The sequence below is a fragment of the Periplaneta americana genome, chromosome 12, assembly GCF_040183065.1.
Source record: "Periplaneta americana isolate PAMFEO1 chromosome 12, P.americana_PAMFEO1_priV1, whole genome shotgun sequence".
In the NCBI taxonomy this organism is placed as follows: domain Eukaryota; kingdom Metazoa; phylum Arthropoda; class Insecta; order Blattodea; family Blattidae; genus Periplaneta; species Periplaneta americana.
Window position 1 is genome coordinate 136,990,290 of NC_091128.1, and position 27,466 is coordinate 137,017,755.

Here is a 27,466-nt window from a genome sequence, read left to right on the forward strand (position 1 = left end):
ACATTACTTCATATAAACACAGAAACATTCTCTGTAGGCTATGTTTAATATCTTTCGATTGTTGTTGTTCAAGGCCCCTCATAGACGAAGTCATTTGTTTTTATTTGATTGCAGCGCCTTAGATGGCGTTATTTTAATTTTAAAACTCATTTATCTCATTAAATATCAGTTCTATCAAAATTTTGTATATGATAAAACTTATCGGAAATTATTTTGAAAGAAACGTTTGTTATGTAACATTTTTCATGAAAATTAATAATAAGGGAGATATTTCGATTTATTTCATTCAAGCCCCCTTATAACCACCCTTTTAAATAAAGTATTTTGAATGCCATATAGCCTAAAATCTAAGTTACAACGAACTTAATTTATATGCCAACTTTCATATAAATCGGTTCAGCCATTATCGCGTGAAAAGGTAACAAACATCCAGACATACATACATACATACATACATACATACATACATACATACATACATACATACAAAAATTTCATAAAAGCGATTTTCTGTTTCAGGATGGTTAATTATACATGTTAACACCAATTATTTTTGGAAAATCGAAAATTACCAGAAAAAGTTTGGCTACAGATTTATTATTAGTATAGATTATTAATATAGATTATTATTATTATTTAAATTTAAACATACAGAATACATAATATAATTACAACAATAGAAATAGAAATAAAATAATACAATCAATATAAAAAAGGAGTTACAGTAATATTAACAAAATTTGAGAACCGAATGAGCAGCGCTCGTGTTCGGTCGCAGTTCAGATATATTATTAATAGGCATATAAGATAATATACAAAATAAAATAAAATAGGAACTAAAATTAAAATACAGCTACAGTGAAATTATATAATATAATAGGCCTATATTAATATAAGAGGAATATAGAAAATGAAATAAAATAAAATAGGAAATAAAAATTTAAATAACAGCGGCAATGAATTTATATAACATAATATTAACATAGAGAAGAATAATATCGTACGTGAATAAAGTAGGACAATTTATAAATAAATATAAATTCCAAAATTATAGAATACAAATAATATAGGCTGATTAATTCATACACATAAGCTATGAATTTATTTAATCAAATTGAAGACATTAACGTGTTTCTAATTTTCTTGTTATATGTTAGTGGGTTACATGTTAGAAGTTCTGGGTGTAATTTAGCTAGCGAATTATGCAAACGAGGGCCAAAATTAATGCTATGCTTTAGACCAGCAGATGTGAAACATTTAGGTTCTACTAATGTTGAATTATTATTTCGTCTTGTGTCATGATTATGTATCTGTAATATAAACTTATTACGATTTTTATGATAAAATTTTAACAGAGTATATTTATAAATTTGTTCAATATTAAATACATTAAATTCAGAATAAATTAATTTAGTTAGATAATCAAAACGTTTCTTCAAACAAATTTTAATTATTCGCTTTTGTAGTAAATTTAACGGACTAAGATTAAATTTTGTACTTCCACCCCAAACAATAATACCATATTGAATGATACACTGAAAAATGGCCAAATAAACATTTCGTAGAACTCTAATGGGTAAGTAGCATCGAAGATTAACAAATTTATAAATTTTTTTACGAAGTCTCTTACAATGATAAGTAATGTGATGAGTAATAAGCGGATTTCTATGTAATTAAATATTCTTTTTGCGTGTGATAAAATACAATTAACAAATTCCGAACATGAAGTTTCAAGTTTAAAACCCGAATTTTATTTCACATAAAAACACATATTTTCACAAAAAAATTATGTAAATACATATTTTCAGAAATTCTATTATAAACACATAAATCTTGGAGGTTTTTTACTTAAATAATTTTTTTACAAGAACTTTTAAATATTTTAAAACTAAATCAATTATATAACTCAGAAGTACGTTATCTTTTTAAGAATTCTTGGTTGCTTCGTGTTTCTAAGCGGTATGTGGTGTAACCGTGATCCATTTTCGTAATAGTATCGCCTCAAGTTCTGAGAATTGCTAGGAAGCATATCAGTGTTATTATTAGAGAATAAATTGACATGGACAAGGAGGAGAGATCTCGCAACAAATAATTAGGAATGTTTATTGTTGCTGAAGATGATTTCATTTCATTCTTTGTTTGTGAAACATAACAGATAAGAGGTCGGATATGAACATTATTTAATTTAAACAAATCTCTTGCCTCTCGCTCATGTCTATCAAGTAAGGCAATATATCTTGTTGTGATTCCCTGTTATGGGGCTTCGTCAATCAATATCCTTCAAGAATAGCCTATAGAAAGATGATTATTTAAAAAACGATTTGGCTTTCCTATTATCAAATTTAAGCTTTTTGTGTGACACCATAAAAAAACTGGAAACATCCAAAAACATGTTGTCTGAAACATGGAGGTGCGTGTTGTGGAAATTAAACTAGACTCGCTACCAGGTTCAGAAGCACAATTACTAAGGGACAAACTCCAGAATGTGTTTGGGAAAAACAGTAGATATAAAAAATGTGTAAAGCTGCTCAAGTATTGGAGGATGTGCCTGTAGGTGAAATTGACGGTGTATGTGTTTGTGACATTCCTCTCTTTAAATATGCACGTCTGACGTCCAGTGATGTGGAAAGATCGTTTTCACAGTACAGTAGAACTCCTATTATCCGCGGTAATGAAGGGGGTTGACTGAACGGTTAATCGAAAAATCGGATAATCCGTACCATAAAATATTTTCGTAAATTAAGTGAATAACACTGGTTATTTTCTCCGTGGTCTTGTGTTTAATACGCTAGGTAGTGAATCAGAAGTTCATTAATTTAAGTTCGGTTGTCAAAGACGTGTTTTTAAGAGGTAAAAGAAACTCCTTTTAATGGCTGTCAGCGGAAAGATAGGAATAGTAAAGGTCTCATGTTGTAGATTTACATACTGTATACCTTTTATCCTTGATTTTTATTAAATCGCTCATAGGTGTAACATCAGTCTCGTATCGTGATGCGAGATGACTCACAATTTCTCTTTCCCCAACCACTTAATTATTTGGATTTTATTCGACACTTAGCACAACACGTTTTTTTTTAAACTCATGGAAAACATTTTATATAGAAGTAATAGAGTACGGCAACTCGAACAGTAGACCAAAACTGTGTAGGCCTAAGTGTAAATGTTTGTAATAACACTCTAGAAAAAAATACGTATACTATGTAATATACCGTACACCAGTATCAACTTCATACGTTTCTGTAGCGAAAAAAAAAACGAGCGAGAGAAAGATAATCGGATAATCCGCCAATCGGTTAATAGGGTGGCGGATAATCGGGGTTCTACTGTATAAGTAGTTGTTCAGAGATAATCAGCATGAATTTGTGATGGATAATTTGGAGATGACCTTTGTTGTTGACTGCAATTCTCGGCCAACTACAAGCACTTAAGTGTGGTTGGTGAGTACCTAGTAACATTTTTTTTTTCAAGCTAAGTAAGGTACTTTTGTAATTTAAAAAATATATATATATTTTTTTTTTTATTTTAGCAAATATTTTCGTACTTTTTAGCACATAAAAATAAATATATTTAAATTTTTAGTACATAAAAATCCGCTCCCTAGTGATTAGGCCATTTTAAATTTTGATTGTTATCGTAGTTGCGCTTAAAGAAGCGCCGTCAGCTACACGGTCTGTCACTATTATTCAGAATACTCATTTCTCTACTTCCCAGTATCGTGCTTCACGCTTCTAATGATCGTCAATCTTAAGAGCAAGTGATTTAGGCCTACTTCTAATCCCTCAACATAGAACTACTGCATATTCTTCATCATTCAGTGTTGCACTCCCCCGACTTCGGAATTTTCTTCCGCGTGAGATCAGAGACTCTCGGACCCTACTGACATTTCAGAATAAACTTAGAAATTTGTTATTAGAAAGGAGCTAGGCATATTTATTACGTGGTACAGTCATTAAGTTCTGACACTGACGCCTGAAGGGTAGGCACCCACAAGAATCTGGATGTCTCAGAAGATGCCGCGTGATACGGCGTACACTTAAACGGATCGACATCCTCCCTCAATATAGTCGCCGTTGGCCGCTATGCACGTCTGCCAACGTTGGTGTAGCTGCTGGAAGCACCACTGAAAGATGTTGGCAGGAAGATGCCGTACGGCTTCTCTTGTGGCAGTCATGACCTTTTCGGCCGCATAAAAATTTCGCCCACGTAGGATTGATTTCATGAGGGGAAAGAGAAAAAAAATCGCATGGTGCGAGATCAGGTGAGTACGGAGGGTGTGGCAAAACAGCGACCTGTTGCCTTGCAAGTTCCTTTTGGACAAGGAAGGAGCGATGTGCAGGGGCGTTGTCGTGTAGCAACAGCCAATTCTTCCTATGCCAAAACTCAGGACGCTTACGACGAATTGAATTGCTTAAACGGCCAAGAATCTCTTTGTAGAGGATCTTGTCTACAGTTGCACCTTGTGGGATGAATTCTATGTGAACAATTCCATTTGAAGAAAAAAAACTGTTAAAGCATCACCTTGCCTTTTGACCCGTCTTGTTGCGGATTTTTCTGTCGTGGAAATAATGGCGTTTTCCAGGTGGCGGATTGTCGCTTCAGTTGCGGATCGTAAAGGAAACACCATGTTTCGTCTCCAGTTATGATCGGTTATAGCAGTTTCGCCTAATTTCTGACAGAACGTGACGTTTGCCCGTTGCTCAAACTGCAACATACTCGAGTTCCGACGCGCGCATTCAAATCACCGTCACAATAAAGACCGTAGTTCTGCTTACAGTGCATGCACTCAACTGTCTCTTGTTGGGTCGAGAGACTAACTGACAAGGTATCATACCATGGCGCAACCTATGCGCTATAGTGCACCACAACGCCACTATGCGCTCAGTATTAGAACTTAATGACTGTACCACGTATATTTATGCCTTATATTAGCTAGTGTTCCATATTAATTTAATTTTTTTCTTTTCGTTCTTTAAGAATTTAGCTTAAGATTTATTCTTATTTGTAATACTGTTTCGTTAACTCTCTGTGCGTTATTCTTCTGTATTACTGTATATTCTGCATTACGAGTAGTCTAGGTTTTCAAATTGTGAACTATATTATATTGTGGCATGTATCATCTAGCTAATATCATTTAATGTAATAATTTATTATATTTTACGAATTAGGCTGATTTATAGTGAAGTGGAAGAGAATGCCTGATGCAGTGTTGCCAGATGTGGCTACTGGCGCCTTTTATGTTCGTTGTGGCGACGAAAATTTCCACTGGCTACTTTTCTGGCGTCTTTAATGTTAAAATTATAAAAATAAATTAACTGAAACATTTCTTTTCACAAGACTGTGATCCATTTACGTAATATTCTTCAGAACGTAAATATTAGTCAATTAAGCTTATTGTAATTCCATTAATTTTCAAAAGAAGGCAGAGTAACGTTCAAGGTTGCGTACAAAACTTGCCCAGACTTTGGCACGGGGATCTACAATTTGTATTATCTGTGATTTACAATGATGTTTTTAATAACATAATTAAGTGGAATTAATATATAAATATATTACATATATATTATATATTATATTAATTAATAAGTGGATTATATTGCCAATTAAAGTTTTAGTTTAAAATAGGTACATGAAATTCATTTCCATGCTTTATTTCTAAACTTCGATAATTAATAGAAACGATGTTGAGCAGTAAGCCGTTAATTAATACTAGTGGGAATTCAGCGATTTAGCGGGCCTATTAGAATTTAGCTGCATCTTTCACTTGGTACAAGGAGTGGGAGAACCGGCCCTGGCTAAAGATAATAATTGTAGTCCAATTAAAATTATATATACAAGCCTCAAAATTTGGTACCGGTATTTAATCATTAGATTAGATTGGATTAGATTAGATTTTATTAAAGTCATGAGTATTATACAAATACTATGGACAGAGTCATAATAAAACAAACAGAGTGAATAAAATTATATTAAAAACATAAGTTATTATCGGAGGATTCAAAGTATTCATTAATACTATAAAAGGGATTATTAATCATCCAGCATTTTAAAACATACTTAAATATATTATAGCTAACAGTGTGTGCAGACTTATGTAATCTATTAAACATAGATACTGCCGTGGACCTAAATTGTTTTTTTAGTTGTTTCCAGTCTAACATTAGATTCAGTCAATTGAAAATTGTATCTTGTATTGTAATTTTGATGATCATATCTATAATAATATAATTTGCTAAATTTTTCTTTACCTTCAGCAAAGAGGTGAAGATGTAAACATTAATAACAGTGAAAATAGCCTCATTTATGAAGAATGGCTTACAGTGCGCATCATAAGCAGTGCTCTGATCATAAGCAGAACCAGTTAAAATACGCAAGGCTTTTTTTTTTTTTTTTTTTTTTTTTTGCAGAAGGAGAACATTAGATACACTGGAACTATTTCCCCACACAGAAATACCATAGGTTATTATACTATTAAAGAAGGCAAAATAAGCACTTCTTACATATGTTTTAGGCACCAGTGATTTCAATGTGCTTAATAAATAAATAACCCTAGTCATAATTCAAAATCACTACAATTTTTTAAAAATGCACCATTAGACTACAGACTCACGTAATGCAGAAAATTAATATTTTCAGGCTGTCTTCAAGAGGCTACAGGTTTTAAGAAAAATTCGAATGAAGCAATTTGTAAGGTATATGATATCTGTAAATAACAGAATACAGGTTGAACAAACAGTAAGATGCAAGTATCAAAGATACACATCATAGCTGAATAATTCTATAATGATCCTGTCTTTGTATTAAATAATATTAACAATAAAATTATTACAAATTAATGAATGAATATAAATTGTTATGTTCATAATTACACTGAAAGGCTGTTTTTTTTTTAAGTTTATTACTCCTTTCACTATCAACTTCAGAGATGATTGGCTACTTCCTGGCTTTTTGTTGTATTGTATTTTATTGTATTTATTAACATTCCATGGCATTCATACCTATATACAGATGAGATTTACAATATAGTCTACTAGTACAACACAAAGTTTTAGTATCAATTTCATGAAGCGTTATTGAATGTCTGGAATTCACCTACAGAATAGAAGGCGTGAGAAATTAGGTACTTCTTCAATTTGGCTCTAAATAATTTTATGTTTTGAGTTTCATTTTTTATATCGACAGGGAGGCTGTTAAAAAATTTTATTGCCATATAACGCACTCCTTTTTGATAGCACGATAGACTTGCCGATGGAGTATGAAAGTCATTTTTGACGTGTATTTATGCTATGAACTGTTGAATTAGTTTCAAAGTTTTCACGATTACATACGAGGAAGGTTATTAATGAAAATATATACTGACAAGCCATCGGCATTATTTGTAGTTTTTTTTAAATAGTCCTACACGATTCCCTAGATTTGGCACCTACTATTATTCCAATTACTATTGGTGTATAGTTGGCAACATTGGTTTGGAATCATCTGGCAACCCTGGCCTGATGGCTCTAACTTCGCCCTAATAAATAAAATATAATTCTAATTCTAATATGTTTACTCTTGAACACACAAGACCGCAAGAGAAACCGAACAGATGACTCTCGGAAATGTGAAATAATTTACGAATTCGAGAATGTGTTTTGCACCTATTAGTCAGAACCACCCACAGCTGCCCGGCTAATCCGAGCCATTCGGAGTAAACTGGAGCAAAAGAAGGAACCAAACTGCTAGGACAGGACAGATGTTATCCCAACTGTCAACCCTTGCAGCACAGCCCCGCATTGTTGGGGGTAATGTCATTTACTGGGAAAACCATCGCTCGAGGGAGTTACTGGGAATTAGACTACTCACCCCAAGCTTCAACTCGTTAACTTCTGGAATACTGTTCGGACTAGGTCCATTTACTCCAAACAGACCAAGTCAGTGGCTCTAACTGAGCCCTAGCTAAGAGCAAAGCCAGAAACATCAGCAGATTACGGTGTTTCAAACTCTGATAACACTAACTTGGTACTTTCTTCGTATCATCATCGTCATAATATGGTTCGTTAGGACTTGAAATTACTTACTTACTTACAAATGGCTTTTAAGATCCCGAAGGTTCATTGCCGCCCTCACATAAGCCCGCCATTGGTCCCTATTCTGTGGAAGACCAATCCAGTCTCCATCATCATATCACATCTCCCTCAAATCCATTTTAATATTATCCTCCCATCTACGTCTCGGCATCCCCAAAGGTCTTTTTCCCTCCGGCCTCCCAACTAACACTCTATAGCCTATGCATTTCTGATTCACCCATACGTGTTACATGCCCTGCCCATCTCAAAAGTCTGGATTTAATGTTCCTAATTATGTCAGGTGAAGAATACAATGCGTGAAGTTCTCGTTGTGTAACTTGAAATTAGAGTGTAAAAATACTAAAGGAACGGATATGAATTAGATTTCCTGAAAAGGCTGGGAAATTTTACTTATTTTCTATATAAACTCAGACCGTCCTTCATCTTATCTTAAAACTGAATTGTCTCAAGCAGTAATCTTGGTTCATACGGTCATGCGGCCCGTGTTTTCTACTCCGAAATGTTATAGTGTTAGTACACTGCTCCGTCGATTTAGTAGAATGTGTTTGAGTCTAAATAAATCAGAAAACAGTACAACGCGGTTTGCTGTTGTGACGAGAATCCAAGCCCCAGCATATCGGTAAGGCTCATGTCACAAAACGTTCAAGTCTCAGTACTTTTGACAAAATAGCCTAAATATTATTCACCGCATAGGAAACGGCGCAAATATTAAGGATATTGTTGGAGAGTTTAAGGTAATATTTATTTATTTACTTAATTAAGTATTTATTTACTTAATTACTTACTTATTTACTTAATTACTTACTTATTTACTTAATTACTTACTCATTTACTTAATTAATTACTCGTTTATTTTCTTAATTACCGACTTATTTTCTTAATTACCGACTTATTTACTTAATTACTTATTTATTTACTTAATTACATACTTATGTACTTAATTACTTATTTATTTAATTACTTACTTATTTATTTAATTACTTATTTATTTAATTACTTATTTATTTATTTATTTATTTATTTATTTATTTATTTATTTATTTATTTATTTATTCATTCATTCATTTATTTATTTATTTACTTCATAGATAGACATATACTACGAAATAACATTAATTTGTATTAACGTTGTATCAGATTCACATTTTGTAATGAATTCACAACTCTTAAAAGCCCATTCCCGTATGATAGATGTTTTCCTGTCCATAATATTCCTCGACTTTCATGCCCTACCAAGACCAGACTATATAGTCTTACTGATTGCAGAATTTTTAAAACAACTACATCACCGGTTGTTCTGTATGGCTGTGAAAAACTTGCACTCTCACTTTGAGAGAGGAACAGATATTAAGGATGTTTGAGAATAAGGTGCTTAGGAAAATATTTGAGGCTAAGAGGGATGAGGTTACAGGAGAATGGAGAAAGTTACACAACACAGAACTGCACGCATTGTATTCTTCACCTGACATAATTAGGGACATTAAATCCAGACGTTTGAGATAGGCAGTGCATGTAGCACGTATGGGCGAATCCAGAAGGTATATAGAGTGTTAGTTGGGAGGCCCGGGGGAAAAAGACCTTTGCGAAGGCCGAGACGTAGATGTAATATTAAAATGGATTTGAGGGAGGTGGGATATGATGGTAGAGACTGGATTTTTCTTGTTCAGAATAGGGACCGATGGCTGGCCTATGTGAGGGCGGCAGTGAACCTCTGGGTTCCTTAAAAGCCATAAGTAAGTAGCCTAAGTAAGTAAATAGAAGATATTATCTCTCTTGCACATAAAAATGGAAATGGACAATTTTTAAGGGATTGGTAATTGCAACACGTACGGAATGTTGTTGGAAATGACGTTTTGATACAAAAAAGACAATGAAAATATTGACATTAGTATGATATGGAATTATCCGTTGAAAATTCTGATTTTACCAAACTGTTTCTTATGGAAATGACCGAGTTAGAATAAAAAAATTAACATTTCAGAAGGATGCCTCTGTAAACATACCGAATCCGTAAATAATTCATTTTTTTCTTTTCGATGGAAATGGCCGATTTTGTTCGTAACCTCCATAATTTTAGTTTAAAAAAGCCCGGTTCAGAAGTAAGCCCATTGCCTGCGAAACGATAAGAGAGGGTTCAAAATAATTAGATACTGTAACTTAGTCCTAAGAATATTGAATTAAGCTATTTCAGGACTACAGAAAGAACACTGGCCAGAACCGAATACGCAATACTACACTTCCATATTCAGTTTAAGATTTTTTCTTGTGATATGATGATCGTTTTGACTTCAAACCTAAAAACTTGAGAAGTGTTTTATTGAGACAGCGGGTTATTGGATGTGCGGATTACACAATTGAGTGTGAAATAGTGCTTTGTCAACCATGTGATAAACAACTTTCATGTGAAAGAAAATTTCAATTAACAAGTTAATACGACATGAATTTATTTGAAATAAGTAAAATTGCACTTTCTCAATTCAGATTTCTTTCAATTATAAGCCCTTTTCTCTGTGATAGTTTTGTAAAAAATATATATTATATTTCTTTTCCTTCCTTTCCCCTTTTTTTGTTCTCTAGATCACCAGATGAATTTATTATCGTACCCTTTTTATTGTGGATTTTATTTAATTTTCGTATTTATTTTCTTCTTTTTTATTATTATTTTATTACATTTCATTTTGTTATATTCTTCCTTACTTTTTCCATATTAACTATTTGTACTAAATGAGTTCCTTTTTATTATATTCCAATGTATTTTACTTTATTTGTTTCTATTATGGTAATATTTTCATGTTGTTTAGTGTCGATTTTGTTATGCTATTATAATCAGTTTTTTTGTAATATGTTAGTATTCTGTTCTTTAACTTTTTGTTAAATTTTCACTGCTTGTATACTTTGTGACCTGGTAGAGTGTAATAGAAGGCCCTATAGCCTTAATTGCCAGTATAAATAAATAAATAAATAGCCTAAATAAATAATTATTATTATCTTTTATTAGATTTAATGGCGCATTTAAGTGCGTATTTTCTTTAGTGGCACATCTAAATGTATATTTTTCTTTAGTAGCACGTTTAAATGTTTTTTGTGGCATGTTTAAGTGCATATTTTTTCGTGGCATATTTAAATACATATTTTCCTTTCGTGGCATATTTAAGTGCACATTTTTCTTTAGTAACTTATTTAAGTGCATATTTTACTTTAGTGGCATATTTAGGTGCATATTATTCTTTAGGGGATAGTTAAGTGAATTTTTTTCGATTTTAACTGCATACTTGCATGCATATTTTAACTATAGGGTGGTGCACAAAATTCCAGTGTTTAGTAATCAGTAGGGACCGGATTTTTATGTAATTACATATTATATTCCTTTCAACCTAACCGTATATAAATAACGAATCTTTGCGAATCTTGTAATTACTATTAATATGTTAAAATTTGATACTACATATTTTTACATATTTACCCCACATTACATATTATGGCTTGGTATTACATAAATCTACATATTTAGGGATTTTATTCATTTTTACTTCTCTAAAAAAAAAAAAAAAAAAAAAAAAAACTTCTGCGGGGAAGTTTACAATTTGAAATACACAGATTTTTAAAGCCTTTTTACCTACGCAAGAAAGGATATATTTCGGGACTAAACATAGCATTCTTAGTTCCAGGAAGTAATAGAGGCACTCACACCATACCTCCCACTGTAAATATGAGTGAACAAAAGGCAACCTTTCTCATACAACTACCTTGTATTGTAAAAATCACTCAGAAAGTAGCGTTGCCTTCATGCGGTGGAGTGGGACGAGGACGACATGATTTGTCGCGAACTGTAATTGTTCTGCACACGTCTTAACAAGCCGTTCCCATCCAGTTTGCAACCTTATCCACCCTCTTCCTAATCCTTCCAGAAAAAAACCCGTGTCAAGTCTGGCATGAGCCGCAATAAAGTAGCCGACTTTTGAAAAGAAGCTGAAGTAAAGGAAGAAACTAGAAAGATGTTGAAAGATTAAAATAAATAGCTCTTCAGATTATTGCTTGACCTCTTTACTTTAAATTTAGTAGACCTATACGGAAATTGAATTTTCCGAGCAATTATTAAGTATGGTTCTCGGCTGGAATTATCCCACCCTTCTGACTTAGACAGGAATGTCACTTTTCAATCAACTATAGTTTGTAAATGCCTATAGTTTGAGATTTTAGTAGGTACTTTCTTTCTCACAGCGAGCAGCTAAAATGAATATGCCCCACATCTCTTTTTTTCTCCTAATCCAGTAAAGCGAAACAATGCTTGCAGTACTGTTGTGTCATTCATTTCACTCAGTTCTCTAGTTTTAGTACTTGCAGTAAAGTGCAAGTGAGTTTATCTACTGCTTTTAACTAACTAAAATGGCCCCTGTATCTTCAACCCTAACGACAAAAATAAAAACATGGATTGCGATGGACGAAGCTTTCACTACAGATGGAAAAATAGTAATGTGTCAAGTGTGCGGTAAAAAAAGTCGGGTGCTCTATGAAATCACAAGTGGAGAGTCTTACCTATCCTATATCTGCTAGATCCTATTGATATTAAATATTTTAACGATTTTACATATTTTGGTACATATTCAGCTTATTTTTCTTACATAAATATGTATATATTTCACATAAAAATCCGGTTCCTAATGATGAAGCTTCGTATATCAAACAAAAAGTCCAAGCCCTCTATTTCTGTCTCGCAAGAAGATGTAGTTTGAACAAAGAAAGCGGAGCTTTACAAAATATTCATGTTTGCAGGGGGAAGAGTGCTCGCAGTGGAGCCCATCGTGGGCGGTTCCGTGAAGACGGAGGCGGGCGGCGACTCTGCGGACAACGGGGGCGGCGACGACAGCAAGAACGACAAGAAGAACAAGCGGCAGCGGCGGCAGAGGACGCACTTCACGTCGCAACAGCTGCAGGAGCTGGAGGCCACGTTCGCGAGGAACCGCTACCCGGACATGAGCACGCGGGAGGAGATCGCCATGTGGACCAACCTCACCGAGGCGCGCGTCAGGGTGAGTAGGCTACTGCAACACTTTCCAAAAAACGGTGCAAACAAAGTTACACGACCATCTTTCTTTATCAGTTTTCAGCTGAATTTGCTACTTCTTGCTATGGGTAGGTGTGTCAGAAAGGCATCTGCGATAAGAGTAGTTAGATAACTTAACATTGTTTCTATTTTTAGATAACAAGCGGCATTGTCTCGAATTAGTATCGCATTTCAACTGAAAGGGCTATTCCATATGAAATCGATCAGTAAAAAACCTCGCATTTTTTTAATACTCTAATTTTTTTCCCTACTTATACAAGGTGCTGAGGGGAGTGCATTTTCAAAAATATACAATCGAAAGTCAAACGGTTTTCGTATTGTTGAGCGACAAATTTAGCGTATTTTGTAAAAACAAGCCTATTTCAGCGCTCAAAACTCTGGAACCATTTACTGTAGAACATTGAACCAGAGCTTATTTTGAAGCTGACATTTGGTAGGTTATGTTAAGATGTAATCCTTATTTTTGTTGTACACAGAGAGACAGATAATCTGATTTTACTTGTTTTTAGGCTTTTTGGTCATTTGTAAAAATGTAAAAAAATTTTGAGAAAAAACCTTGCATTATTAAGAGGGATTCAGCATTGTTTGCCTACTGGTACGGCAATAAGTTTCGAGGGTATTAAATAGATTATTTTCACATGCTTAGACTTGAACGGCGCAGTACCGCACGCACTAGCCGAGAGCTGAAGGTAAGTGAGCGTTGGGCGTCATTTTACTCCTGTGTTTATGAAGACCTGTCATAAAGCTAGCACAGCTATGCGCTGCTAGACGACACATCACGTGTTTGTCTCCTGGCCTTGCTTGTCTCGGCTAGCTCTCGTCTCACAGTCAGCTGGTTAGTTCATGCTTATACTATTTATTTCCTTTATTTGATATTTTCAATACTTTCTTATCAACATACCATCAGTAAAAAATATGTGTTTATTTGTACTTTCAATGCGGAATCTAAGTATATATTTTTAAAATATTTTTTCCTAGCCAAAGGCGTCTTAATGAGGAAAATTTTAAATTTCTCCATTTCCATAAAAAGTAAGAAAATCTGTTTATATGTCAATATAAACTTAATTTCTCAGCATCAAAATAAATCATGATTTTGATCATTGGGTGAAAGGGTTTCGGAGCTACAACAGTTTAAATTTGCTAATTTTATGAAAATACGATAAATTTAAATATTTTTAATTTAAACACTATGAAGTTGTGATGCCTCAGACGTTGCACAAAGCACTGTATCACAGTTCTCTACTTACAAAAAAAGTTTCATTGTATTTAGAAATTGTAAGGTCAATTTTCTCTATATTTCGGTCGATTTGAGATGGAATATCTCGAAAGTAGAAATGTAGATAGACGATACAATAATCGATTTGAGAATGAAAATGTTCAACTATTAAGAAGAGAGGTTGGTATAATTTGAATTTTTGTCTGATGCACAATTTTCGTTTTTCGTATTGAGTGGTCAGACCTCTGACCTGTCACGCAGGCCCCGGGTTCGAGTCCCGGTGTCAGGTCTGGTGAAAAATCCATAGTGACACTTGTAGCGGACAAGGTCGCAGTTGGGGGTTTTTCTCGGGATTCTCCCGTTTTTCCCATATTAGGCATTTACATCATTCCATCACCATTTCTCCATTTCGTCATCATTCCATAGCATTCCCCGATCGCTGGCTGGCGACGCACGGAGGGGGCTGGTCTAGGGACGAGGGGGGTACCTGCTCGACACCTGCGTACGCAGCGAACCTTAGTGTAGTCAGCCGGTTTGGGTTTGGGAATGCCCTAGCTTGAGGGTTAGCGCAATAGACTAACAGGTCGCAGTGCTGGGCCATAGTGCCCCCCCTCCCGTAAATTCAACTCAATTCAAATTCAAATCATTTTTCGTATGTAAAAGTATCATTGCTGGAGCAACTTGAATTCGAGATTGAATTAAAAAAAATTGATTCCAAATTTAAAAAAATATATATAGTAAGACTCCTAAAAGCAAGTTCTTTAAAAATGTCTATAGCACAATTTTGATACTAGCTTTCAATAAGACGAATAATTACATTTTAATATTGAATTTGAGAGGCACTTAATATAGAAATATATAGGCATATTTTTTTAATGCAGCAAAATAACAAATTTATATTACAGAAAAAATTTTCATACTAGATTAAACATTGTGTGTACAAAATGAAAAGCTCATTAAAAAAAAAAAACGCGTTATACATGCTTTGTGGAGTATGATTCCATATAGTTTAATGCTATGAATCGAAAAGTGCAAATAATGTGAACAGAACAAGTGCTATGACAGATCTAACATTTGGCTTACAGGGAAAGAACATGCTATAAAGTCAAGCTTTCAAATTGCTCTCCTGAAAAATTTGCTAAAGTAGACATAGCACGTTCTTTTCCTGTATTCTTAAAATACTATATTATGTATGCAGCATTAATAGTTCCGAATATATCAACTTTCTGCATGGATATAGGGAAAAATTAGTTACGGGAAATTGCAATCGCAGTTTGCTGTCATTTAAAAACCCTGTGCATCAGAGTTTTAAAAGTGGCATCATAGCAGCTGAAAAAAAAATAGCCTACGTAATGTATTTTTCACATATCAAAGAGAATTTTAAAGGAAAACAAAATATCTGAAAAAAAAATTAAAATGTTACAGAAATTGCAATCAAAGTTTAATGTAATTTAAAAACCCTGTGCACCAGAGTTTTAAAAATGGCGTTACAGCAGATGACAAGGTCATGCGCATTAAATTTTATGTATACCGGTAATGTATTTTTCACATACCAAAAAAGCATTATAAATATGAAAAAAAAAAAGAAAATTCACTGGTTATTCACCATATTTAACCATTCTCTTCCCCTAACCGAACACATGATATCCACAGAGAGATCAGTGCGGTTGTAAATTTTGTTCAAAGAATCTGTGACAAAATATAATTATGCAATTTGACATCATTTATACTTTTAGATAACAAACAGCAGTATCGCGAATTAGAATTTTAACTGAAAGTAAATGCTCTAAGCCTACGATATCATCATCGATTTGATTTGAGAATGAAATTCGATAGTGTTTGGTAAAAGGAGGTAAGTTTTAAAAATGAGTTTTAAGGTAAATGAAAATTAAACATCCTAACCTTATTGCAAATAATTTTCTACACAAATAAAACAAATCAAATGCTAATATTATTTTGTTGTAGAATTTAACTTGTGTATTCACCTGGGGAACAAAAACTCAATTTGCACAAAAAACGGCTTAGTAAACCCATTTACCCGAACACCATCGAATTGTTCGTCTATTAATCGAAAAAATAATATCCACAGTGGGATTGTAAATCTCATGAAATATGTGATAAATATCGGTAACTTAACGTCGTTTCTACTTTTAGATACAGTAAAACCTGTATATAACGGAACAATGTTTCAGTAGAAAATTTTCATCTTTGTAGGTTTTCTTCTTACACAGGACTGATTAATTTTCATGTAATTTAAGGAACATGCAAAGACCGTAACAGGCCACTTGGCCTAATATTTGTTAGGAAGATGATGATGATGATGATGATGCAAAGACCATTTAAGCCACACATAAAAATGAATTTTTACGACTAATACTTAGTAGAAAACGTTAACAGAACTCATCTCATCCTGATGCTTAACGTAACTTATTTTCACAATGTTGTGAATGAATCACCTTGTTCTACTTTTTTGGTAAATTGTATTTAAAATAAAACTAACAGATTGAACACTTAAAGTCAGTACCTTTCTACATTTCACTACACTATTTAAATAAAATTATACCGAGTATATGAGATACTTATGTAGGCCTACTTTTGCAATGCCGTCTCTATAGTTGTGCCATTAACTTACAAACAAATTTCCCTCTTATTCAGGCAATAACCAAACAGTGGTTCTTCAAAACCATACCGTTACCGCGTTATGGAAGTTTCCGGCTTATAAAAGTCGTTTTCGTGTATAAAATCGTCCCGCTCTGAGATATTTTTTCGTATCGGCAAGTTTCCTTGTTACAGAGGTTCCGTCATAGACAGATTTCACTGTTTAACGTAAGTCAATCACGATTTAATCGCCAGCGCCATTTGCAACTGAAAATGGAACTTTAAAGTATACGATTGAAAGTAGCAGAAAATAAATTCCTAAGAGATGTCACAGGATATAGACCAAGAAAGACAAATAAAGCAGAAAAGTAATGCATTTGATAACGTTCGTACATACCGCAATATTTAGTTTATTAGGAAAACTATCAGATTACCAGTTCGAATTTCAGGGCTCCATATCTGCGATATAATACAGATAGGTGACTTGACATCATTTAAATTTTTAGAGGAGGAACAGTATTGTCGCGAATTAGTTGGTAGCGCATTTTAACTACAAGTAGAGGATCTAGGCAAACGATACAATCATCGAATCAAAATTAAAATATTCGTAACCGAACAAACAGGGTCTAATTCCACAGAGAGATCAGTGCGGTTATGAATCTCATGGAATTTAGTGATAGGCCCTACTTATCGTTATGTAAAGTAAGGATGTTTCTACAGGGACATCACTTTATGTTTACCAACATTTTTAACATTAACCTGGCTATACTCGGAGAAACACTGTTACACCCTTCCATTACAGGAGTTTGGTGTTACTACAATATGTGAAATATGTAAACAAATCATTTTACTAGCTATAAGAGGAAAGAAAAGTAGTGTATCCATTTATGTTACAGGGAAATACGATATTACGATTTTCAGTTTATTTATTACTTTTACGGCATTTTATCAAAATACAGTAGAGTAGTAACATTTTTTTCACAAACTCAACTCTTCAGGCGGTTGTATTCATTATATAATGGATACTTTATTCAGCATATTACCGTACTTTCGGTAACTCTAATCTTCACTTCTGCTCAGTCCACACAGATAAAGTTATTCAGTCATGCTACACACCGTACCTGTGCGAAATAAGCAGGAGCGGGTATTTACGGAGATCCCGAAAATCACGACATAATAGATATACAATAGATTTTTACTAATCTTTACGAATTAAATGATTCTGATTAATAATATGCGGATAAAACAATCACGACAAATCGCGAAATAGAGTTCTAATAGCGAATTTCATATTCTGACAGTGAGTTCTTTTTTCGGACTTTTTTCATTTGAATTTGTTGCACATTCAAGTAAGCGACATTACATGGTATTCCAGGTGTTCTGATTACATTATTGAACTCAAAAGACGGAGAATTCAACATTTCACTAATAATTTGAAAGTATTAGTTGGAGGGATGCATTTTTTTTTCGTTTTTAATGAATGTGTGTTAAATATAGTCTTAATCAAACAAATATTGTCTATTGGATTCCATTAATATCCAACAAGAGTACAAATCAATCTCCAACAATCTCCGCCAACACCAATATTAAAAAACACAACTGATAAAATTAATCTCCATAAATACCTGCCCCTGGAAATAAGCTTCAATAATAGGCTATAGACTCTTCCTTCTATGGAAAACGCAACCATATTTCCGAAACACACTATACTCTGTACTGTTTACTTCACTGCTAGCAGACTTCGAATGCAACAGCGGCCGTAAGTTTGTGTGGCTGACGGGAGCAAGAACATTAGTGAAAGGGGTGGGAGTCAAGTACATTCAGAAACGCAGGTACAATAAAAATGCAAGTAAAAATAAAGTGATGTCCCGGTACTTCTAGATGATTTAGAACATGGGTGTCTAAACGCTTATAGAACCAGGAGATATTGCACTTCAAGCATGATCTGCTAAGGTCAATAACTTTACATATAAAATATTAAACACAACCTTAAAGAATATGCGTTGCGGGTCGCTTACGCCAGGGTTATCTCGTACGAGTTACAATTGGACATCTATGATTTAGAACAATCGCGATTTAATCTGCAGCGCCTTCTGTAACTAAAAGTAGAACATTAAGTGTACGATTATAAGTGGCAGCAATGAAGTTCCTAAGAGCATTCTTAGATCTATGATTCGTCCCAGGATTCTGTAAAGTAGAAAGACTAAACAAGACCTCAGCGCAAGTGGTATGTGGGAGGGCTAGGGCCAATGGTCGCTCTGAGGGGAGCTGTTGCTTGAACGAAGCTAGCAATCGCTTGCAGAGATTGGATCATTTCTATCTGAACTCTACTCTACCTTCTACAACGAACATCTTACCCCTTAGCAGCCTCGAGTTGATGCTGCCCGCAATACACTCCGGCACAGATAGACTCCGCCCCCTTATGCGTGAAGTTACTCCAAAGGTTCCTGGGACGGACCATAGAAAGACGGACCATGTCAGAAGTGGAAACATCAGAAAGCAATGAGGAATATTATTTTAGTTTATTAGAAAAACTGTTAGACTACTAAAATAATTGGCTTTCACGTCTTGAAATGATGCAGATAATGCGTAGATTTCTAAATAATCATGCATAAATATAGATCCTTAAGCAGAAGAAATTTGGACGTCCACAGAGACGATCTAGCCAACAGTATATGGAATTCCTCAGGTCAGAAGGGTCTACTAAACAAGGTTATTCCAGATGATGATGATGATGACAAAGTAGACGACACAATGATGAGTTTGATGATATTGTTTACCACATTAACAGGCCGAATGACATCAGGTTCTGGTATATTTCACAAACTTAGTACTTCAGTTTTGCTCCCATCTCAAAGAAAGTCATCCATGATCACCCTCCATACATTTGATTCAGAGGAAAGGACAGAAATCACTAAACTACTAGACCAGCGGTCATCAGCACAGTGTACTCTCGGGCTAGCATCTCTTATCCGCGGATAAAAGATGCCCTAGCATGCATTCGGGCTGCTGGCGGGTAAGCTTTCTTCCTCTTCCTTCTGGACGACGGTGTATATTCCGATACACTTCTTACCCGTTACCAATTTCCGCGAGTGCTGACGACCATTGTACTAGACCATCACGAACGACATCTCCCGAACAAGATCATTCAATTCCTTAAAAATTCTAATTTACATAGACTACATACAACATAAAAGTGAAAGAAAGAAAGAAAGAAAGAAAGAAAGAAAGAAAGAAAGAAAGAAAGAAAGAAAGAAAGAAAGAAATAATAACGCAACCAGTCGTAAATAATTAATAAATAAACAAAAAACATTCTAAAATAAACATTGTATAAGTATTCTGCAAGATATAAGAAATTATTTCTCATCTCACTACATCTCGCCAAAATGTAAAAAAAAAAATGTAAAAAAATTGTACAAAATTGTAAAAATTGTAGAAAATTACTAAATTGTAAAACTATAAAAATTTGTAAAAGTTGTAATTGTAATATTGTAAAATGTTGACATGTTCCACATCCTAAAGCTTCATTGCTCATGTAAGATCTATGGAATAAAATAAATGAATGAATGAATGAATGAATGAATGAATGAATGAATGAATGAATGAATGAATGAATGAATGAATGAAAAGTATTTCTTATAGAAATTGGAATAATTTTGAGCATAATTGTTTGAGTCCTTTCAAAACACTTATCCATTTATTTTTAATTAATCTAAAATATATTTCTTTTTACTTATTTATTTACTTATTTACCTATTTAATTACTTATTTTTACTTATTTACTTATTTATTTTCCTTATTTAATTATTTGAATATTTATTTTTACTCATTTACTTATTTATGGTAAACTTGCGAATTCTCAATGAGATAGTAAAGTGGACAGCTTCAAATAGGCTACTTGGGGAGTACTATAAGCAGTAACACGAACTGCTGCCAGAAAGTCAAAAGGAGGATACCAATGGCCAAGGAAACTTTTAATAGAAAAAGAAGCATCTTCTGTGAACGTCTGGAAAAAGACTAGTGCAGTGCTGTGTGTGAAGTGTGGCATTGTATAGGCAGAAACATGGACATTACGACGAAATAAAGAGAAGCGACTAGAAGCATTTGAAATGTGGATATGGAGAAGAATGGAGCATGTGAAATGCACAGACAGAATAAGAAACGAAGCTGTGTTGGAAAGAGTGGGTGAAAAAAAATGATGCTGAAAGTGATCAGGAGGAGAAAAAGGAATTGCCTGGGTGACTGGCTGAGAAGAAACTGCCTACTGAAGGATGCACTGAAAGGAATGGTAAACGTAAGAAGAGTTCGGGGCAGAAAAAGGTTACAGATAATAGATGGACGACATTAAGATAGGCCTATATGGCTCATATGCGGATATGAAGAGTCGGCCTGGATAGCGTAGTCTGTATAGCGCTGGCCTTCTGTGCTCGAGGTTGCGGGTTCGAGACCGGCCCAGGTTGATGGCATTTATGTGTGTAGATTTACTGGCATGTGAAAGAACTCCTGCGGGACAAAATTCCGACACACTGGCGACGTTTATATAACCTCGGCAGTTGCGAGCGTCGTTAAATAAACCATAATTTAATTTTTTTACTAAGAAGAAGGCAGAAAATAGGAAAGATTGCAGAATATTTGGTTTGCAATGAAAGACCTGCTCTTGGGTAGCATACTATGAATGAATGGATACTTATTTATTTTTACTCACTTACTCATTAATTTTTTTATCATTTACTCATTTAGTTTTACTTATTTACTCATTTACTTATTTACTTAGCTTAAGTATTCATTCATTCTAAGGGAATAAAGGTAGCAAGGCCTTCTCTGCCACACTACCCGAATTGACAGACATGTATAATAATAATAATAATAATAATAATAATAATAATAATAATAATAATAATAATAATAATAATAATAATTTACTTACTTACTGGCTTTTAAGAAACCCGGAGGTTCATTGCCGCCCTCACATAAGCCCGCCATTCGTCCCTATCCTGAGCAAGATTAATCCATTCTCTATCATCATATCCCACCTCCCTCAAATCCATTTTAATATTATCCTCCCATCTACGTCTCGGCCCCCCTAAAGGTCTTTTTCCCTCCGGCCTCCCAACTAACACTCTATATGCATTTCTGGATTTGCCCACATGTTCTACATGCCCTGCCCATCTGAAATGTCTGGATTTAATGTTCCTAATTATGTCAGGTGAAGAATACAGTGCGTGCAGTTCTATGTTGTAACTTCTCCTGTAACTTCATCCCTCTTAGCCCCAAATATTTTCCTAAGACCTTATTCTCAAACACTCTTAGCCTATGTTCCTCTCTCAAAGTGAGAGTCCAAGTTTAACAACCATACAGAACAACCGGTAATATAACTGTTTTATAAATTCTAACTTTCAGATTTTTTGACAGCAGACTAGATGATAAAAGTTTCTCAACCGAGTAATAACAGGCATTTCCCATATAATAATAATAATAATAATAATAATAATAATAATAATAATAATAATAATAACAATAACAATAATAATAGTGGTAGACTAATGCTATAACAATAATAATGTTGTTATTTAGAGGCCGGACAAAGACTCAAGTTTAATGAGAAATTTAACATAACCTTTACCGGGAAGTGACTCCGGAGTATGAAGAGATTTCGCATCCCTCCACTCTATATATTACTAAAAATTATTGGTACTGCTATTACATAACGGACGGAGGTTTAGAATATCCGAGGGGATGTATAGGCTGAATAACACAGCCCTTTACCATCATCCCCTTCCCAGCATCGCGATCATTTATCATTCGCGTGAGGGGAGAGTTTAACTCTCCTTTGTAATAAGACATACAAGTAGGTCCACGCTGAATTTAAAAAATACTGAAGAGTTATACAAGAATGGACTATAAAAACACGAGCACGCAAATTAATGCATTTTATGAATTTTATAGTACTCTTAGAAATTATGTAAGACTTAACTAGAATAAGTAGGTACACAACAAATTAAGTACAATACTGCAGATATATGCGTTTTAATTTAAATGAAAGGACGAACAGTTCTCCGTTTTACCTCACGTAGCTAAAAAATACCGTGGATCTGGGTTAGAATTCCAGCACATAATAAGATATTTATCTTTATTTGTTTTAAAGGGTTGTATTGTTTTTCTAGTTTTCTGTGTTATGTTATGTAGTAACCTTAGAGCATTCTGACATATGATCAAAGAAACGTATTGTGTGAAAACTTACTTACTTACTGGCTTTTAAGGAATCCGGAGATTCATTACCGCCGTCACATAAGCCCGCCATTGGTCCCTATCCTGAGCAAGATTAATCCAGTCTCAATCATATCCCACCTCCCTCAAATGCATTTTGATATTATCTTCCCATCTACGTCTCGGCCTCCCTAAAGGTCTTTTTCCCTCCGGCCACCCAACTAACACTCTATATGCATTTCTGGATTCCTCCAAACGTGCTACATGTCCTGCCCATCTCAAACGTCTGGATTTTATGTTCCTAAATATCAAGTGAAGAATACAATGCGTGCAGTTCTGCGTTGTGTAACTTTCTCCATTCTCCTGTAACTTCATCCCTCTTAGCCCCAAATATTTTCCTAAGCACCTTATTTTCAAACATCCTTAACCTATGTTCTTCTCTCAAAGTGAGAATCCAAGTTTCACAACCATAAAGAACAACCGGTAATATAACTGTTTTATAAATTCTAACTTTCAGATTTTTTGACAGCAGACTGGATGACAAAAGCTTCTCAACCGAATAATAACAGTCATTTCCCACATTTATTCTGTGTTTAATTTCCTCCCGAGTATCATTTATATTTGTTACTGTTGCTCCAAGATATTTGAACTTCTCCACCTCTTCAAAAGATAAATTTCCAATTTTTATATTTCCATTTCGTACAATATTCTCGTCACGAGACATAATCATATACTTAGTCTTTTCGGGATTTACTTCCAACCCTATCGCTTTACTTGCTTCCAGTAAAATTTCCGTGTTTTCCCTAATCGTTTGTGGATTTTCTCCTAACATATTCACGTCGTCCGCATAGACAAGCAGCTGATGTAACCCTTTCAGTTCCAAACCCTCTCTGTTATCCTGGACTTTCCTAATGGCATACTCTAGAGCAAAGTCAAAAGTAAAGGTGATAGTGCATCTCCTTGCTTTAGCCCACAGTGAATTGGAAACGCATCTGACAGAACCTGACTGTGTGAAAACATAGGACCAAAAATCATGCATCTGAAATAGCCTACAAAATTAATTTTTATCGGTGTGTCGCTGCTATCAGAACGGCCCGTCGAGTAATATTGGATCACAGCTAAGCAGAAGTTTGAATAAAGTCGTGGTACATTCACACGAATTCAAATTCTGTGACTGTAAGGCAGGCGTGTCCATTTAGTGGGTTGTGATGCAAACGTGAGTTGCCAGCAGTTAGCACTGTTAAGACGCAATGTTTCTTGCTTCAACCCCTTCCACTACAACAGCGTGGCAGAGGAGCGTTGGTATCAGTGGCGCTTGTACCTTCGCAATGCTTGTATCGAAGTCATGTTATTCTTTGTAGATTGTGAAGAAAAGAAACTTCTGATCGCAATGGGAGGAGAAATTTTTGTTTGTGAGTATGAAAGAAATAGTGTACTAGAGGCCTCATTTTCCACAAGATTTTCAAAATCAGTAGGCCTATAATCGCCATTATACTGTTTTGCACTCCCAATATTCTGATTTCAAGGCTGTAGGCCTACCTACATTATTATTACAGTGAAACTTGTGTAATTCGAATCTGAAGGGCATAAGAAAAAATTCGAATTATGGAAAAACTCGAATTAAAAAAATGGTACTGCAGAAGGCAAACTACAGGTGTACTGTATGTACTATGTATTACTATAACATTTCAAGAGAACAGGGTATTATAATACAAGAAAATATAGTGCTGTATAATGATAGGCCTATTACATAAATACAGTACGGTACAGTAATTAGTAAACATTTATGCACAACACATACAGTAGTTAGAAAAATATACCTTACTAGGCCATTGTTAAGTAGGATGTGATTTTAGTCTGCTTCTTTTTATTGATTTGCTGGGTTACTGTAAAGTCCTCCAGTTTATTTAATGCATCAAACAGAGAACCATGCACATTTTGGTGTCCCTCAATGAATCTTCTTAGCTCTCGGAAGTGAAAGATCGGGGTTTCGGAGTTTGTGAAAAGCAATGCACAGTGACCGTTTTAACCGAGTACGGTAACTGTACTTTCGAGGTGAATGACACTCCAAGGGTTGTCAACCCGCACTGGGACCACTTTCTCCGAAAAGGAGATACAATGCATTCCCGGTTCCAGCCTCCAACCCCTATGGTCAGGTCAATTTGTTACAGTACTGGCTCGTTCCGCCTTTGCCACATTTCATTGTAAAACTCATGTCCATTCTGGATTTTTTTTCTTCGAATTAAACAAAATTATGTTCGAATAAAAGACGATATTTATGCACTGTTTCCATAGGAAATTCAAGGGGACAAAGGAAAACTTCGAAATAAAGAATAATTCGAATTAAAAACGTTCGAATTACACAAGTTTCACTCTATTATTATTATTATTATTATTATTATTATTATTATTAACTATACTTATTCCTCTTATTATTATTATATTATTATTATTATTAAGTACTATTATTATTATTATTATTATTATTATTATTATATTAACTTCTTTATAATATTTCTAATGTTATATAGTTAACTGGTGTGGAATATGTGTTGTTGTTATTATTATTATTATATGTTGACAGTAAATTATATAAATTAGTTAAAAATTAATTATATTAGATTAGCAAACGGAGAAGTATTAGTACTATAAGAATGAATATTTCTTAAATGCTACAAAGATTCGTAACCTTCTGAGGAACAGAGAATTTGATATTTGGTGTCATCATCCACAGAAAGGGAAAGGCGTAGTTTTATTTAAACAATATCCTGGTGCCAACAAATGGATTTGCAAACACGAAGGACTCTCCAACAGCGAATGGCGCGATGGCATTAAAATGGTTGGAAATGCTCCTGCAGTACATGCTGTGCCGGGAAGGTCTCAGGACAACCGTTATATGCATTGCCACAACGAGGTTGAAACTCTTGCACACGTCCTGGGATCCTGTCCGCACGGCGAAGCTCTGCGAAACGCTAGACACCACCACGTACGATCAATTATAGCCACTGCCCTTAAAGATGCCGATTACAACACCTTTGAAGAAGTACATGGTCTCTCCGTCACTGGCAGTACACGGTGCATAGATATAATAGCTTTCAAGGAATCTACAAGATCTGGATACATAATTGATCCCGTTGTGCGTTTCGAAACGAATGAGGAACAGCCAGCAGAAATGGATAATGAAAAAATAATATCTACAATCCTACCATTCCCTATTACCTCCAAAACTACCAGCTAAAAGAGCTTGAAGTAATCGGACTTCTGGTTGGAGCAAGAGGTACCGCTACTCTCTTCATGAAAGATGTGTTTAAGAGGCTTGGCATACCTACATCTATTATTCCGATTGTAACATTAGCTGCAATGAAAGGATCAATTTCTCTCCTGAAGCATCACCTATATTCGAAATCAAACTAAGTTCAGTAGCATTCTTTACTTTTTTGTAACACTTACCTCTCTAAAACTAGACATATTTCCACTAATCTCAAAAAATTATTTGCAGCTACGTAGCCTACTTGTAGGAGTTTCATTGTTAAAACAAAATCAATGGTTCAATGAACTTGTAAACATTTCTATGGTTAAGTAGTCTTTGTCCCTTGTGGCAGCTCACGAATGGTGAGAAGATTTATAAATATAATATAATAATAATACAAAATGTTGAACAGATAGATAGACAGACAAACGGACAGATAATTTAATGTCATTCAGCAAATATACAGCCCACAGACAACGTCAAAATACAAATATATAATACATGCCTACAATAATATGGATTGTTAAAAGAAATGGTATAAGATCAGGATAAAATGTACAAATGTGTTATTTACATGAGGTTAAAACAGTAGTATCTAAAACGTAATATTGATAAACTCATTGACACTGTAGAGTGGATTTGCCATCAATGCCTTTCTCACTAACCTTCTGAAAGTAAAATATGACATTTCTTATATTCATGGGTAAAGAGTTATAAAGTTTATAAGATATGGAAATAAAACTATTGCTTGTAGTACTATATTTGTACTTAGTTAAATATATATCAAGTCTGGAACGGGTTGAATAATTATGTATAGATGAATAAGTAGGAAGATTATATACATTACGCTTAGTTAGCGTAAAGAAGGCAATCAAGAATAAACATTGACGGTAACGCAAGTATTCTTAGTTGAACGAAAAGTTGTTTACAATGAGTTCTAGAAGACACACCACAAATAATTCTCATTGCTCTCTTTTGAAAAATAAACATCTTATAAAAATACTTGGTATAATATACTTATTGGTTGCCATATAATGTATTGTTCATTTGTAATCATTATAATG

At 34.3% G+C, this 27,466-nt stretch overlaps 1 protein-coding gene across 2 annotated transcripts in view; it reads left to right on the forward strand.

The window, feature by feature from the left end:
• Ptx1 (pituitary homeobox homolog Ptx1) overlaps positions 1 to 27,466 on the forward strand; it is a 343,282-nt gene that overhangs the window by 164,264 nt on the left and 151,552 nt on the right. For both annotated transcript variants that reach the window (XM_069842122.1, XM_069842123.1), the window contains one exon: positions 12,840 to 13,096. In XM_069842122.1, the coding sequence (XP_069698223.1) occupies positions 12,840 to 13,096 (257 nt within the window). The remainder of the gene's footprint in view (positions 1 to 12,839; positions 13,097 to 27,466) is intronic.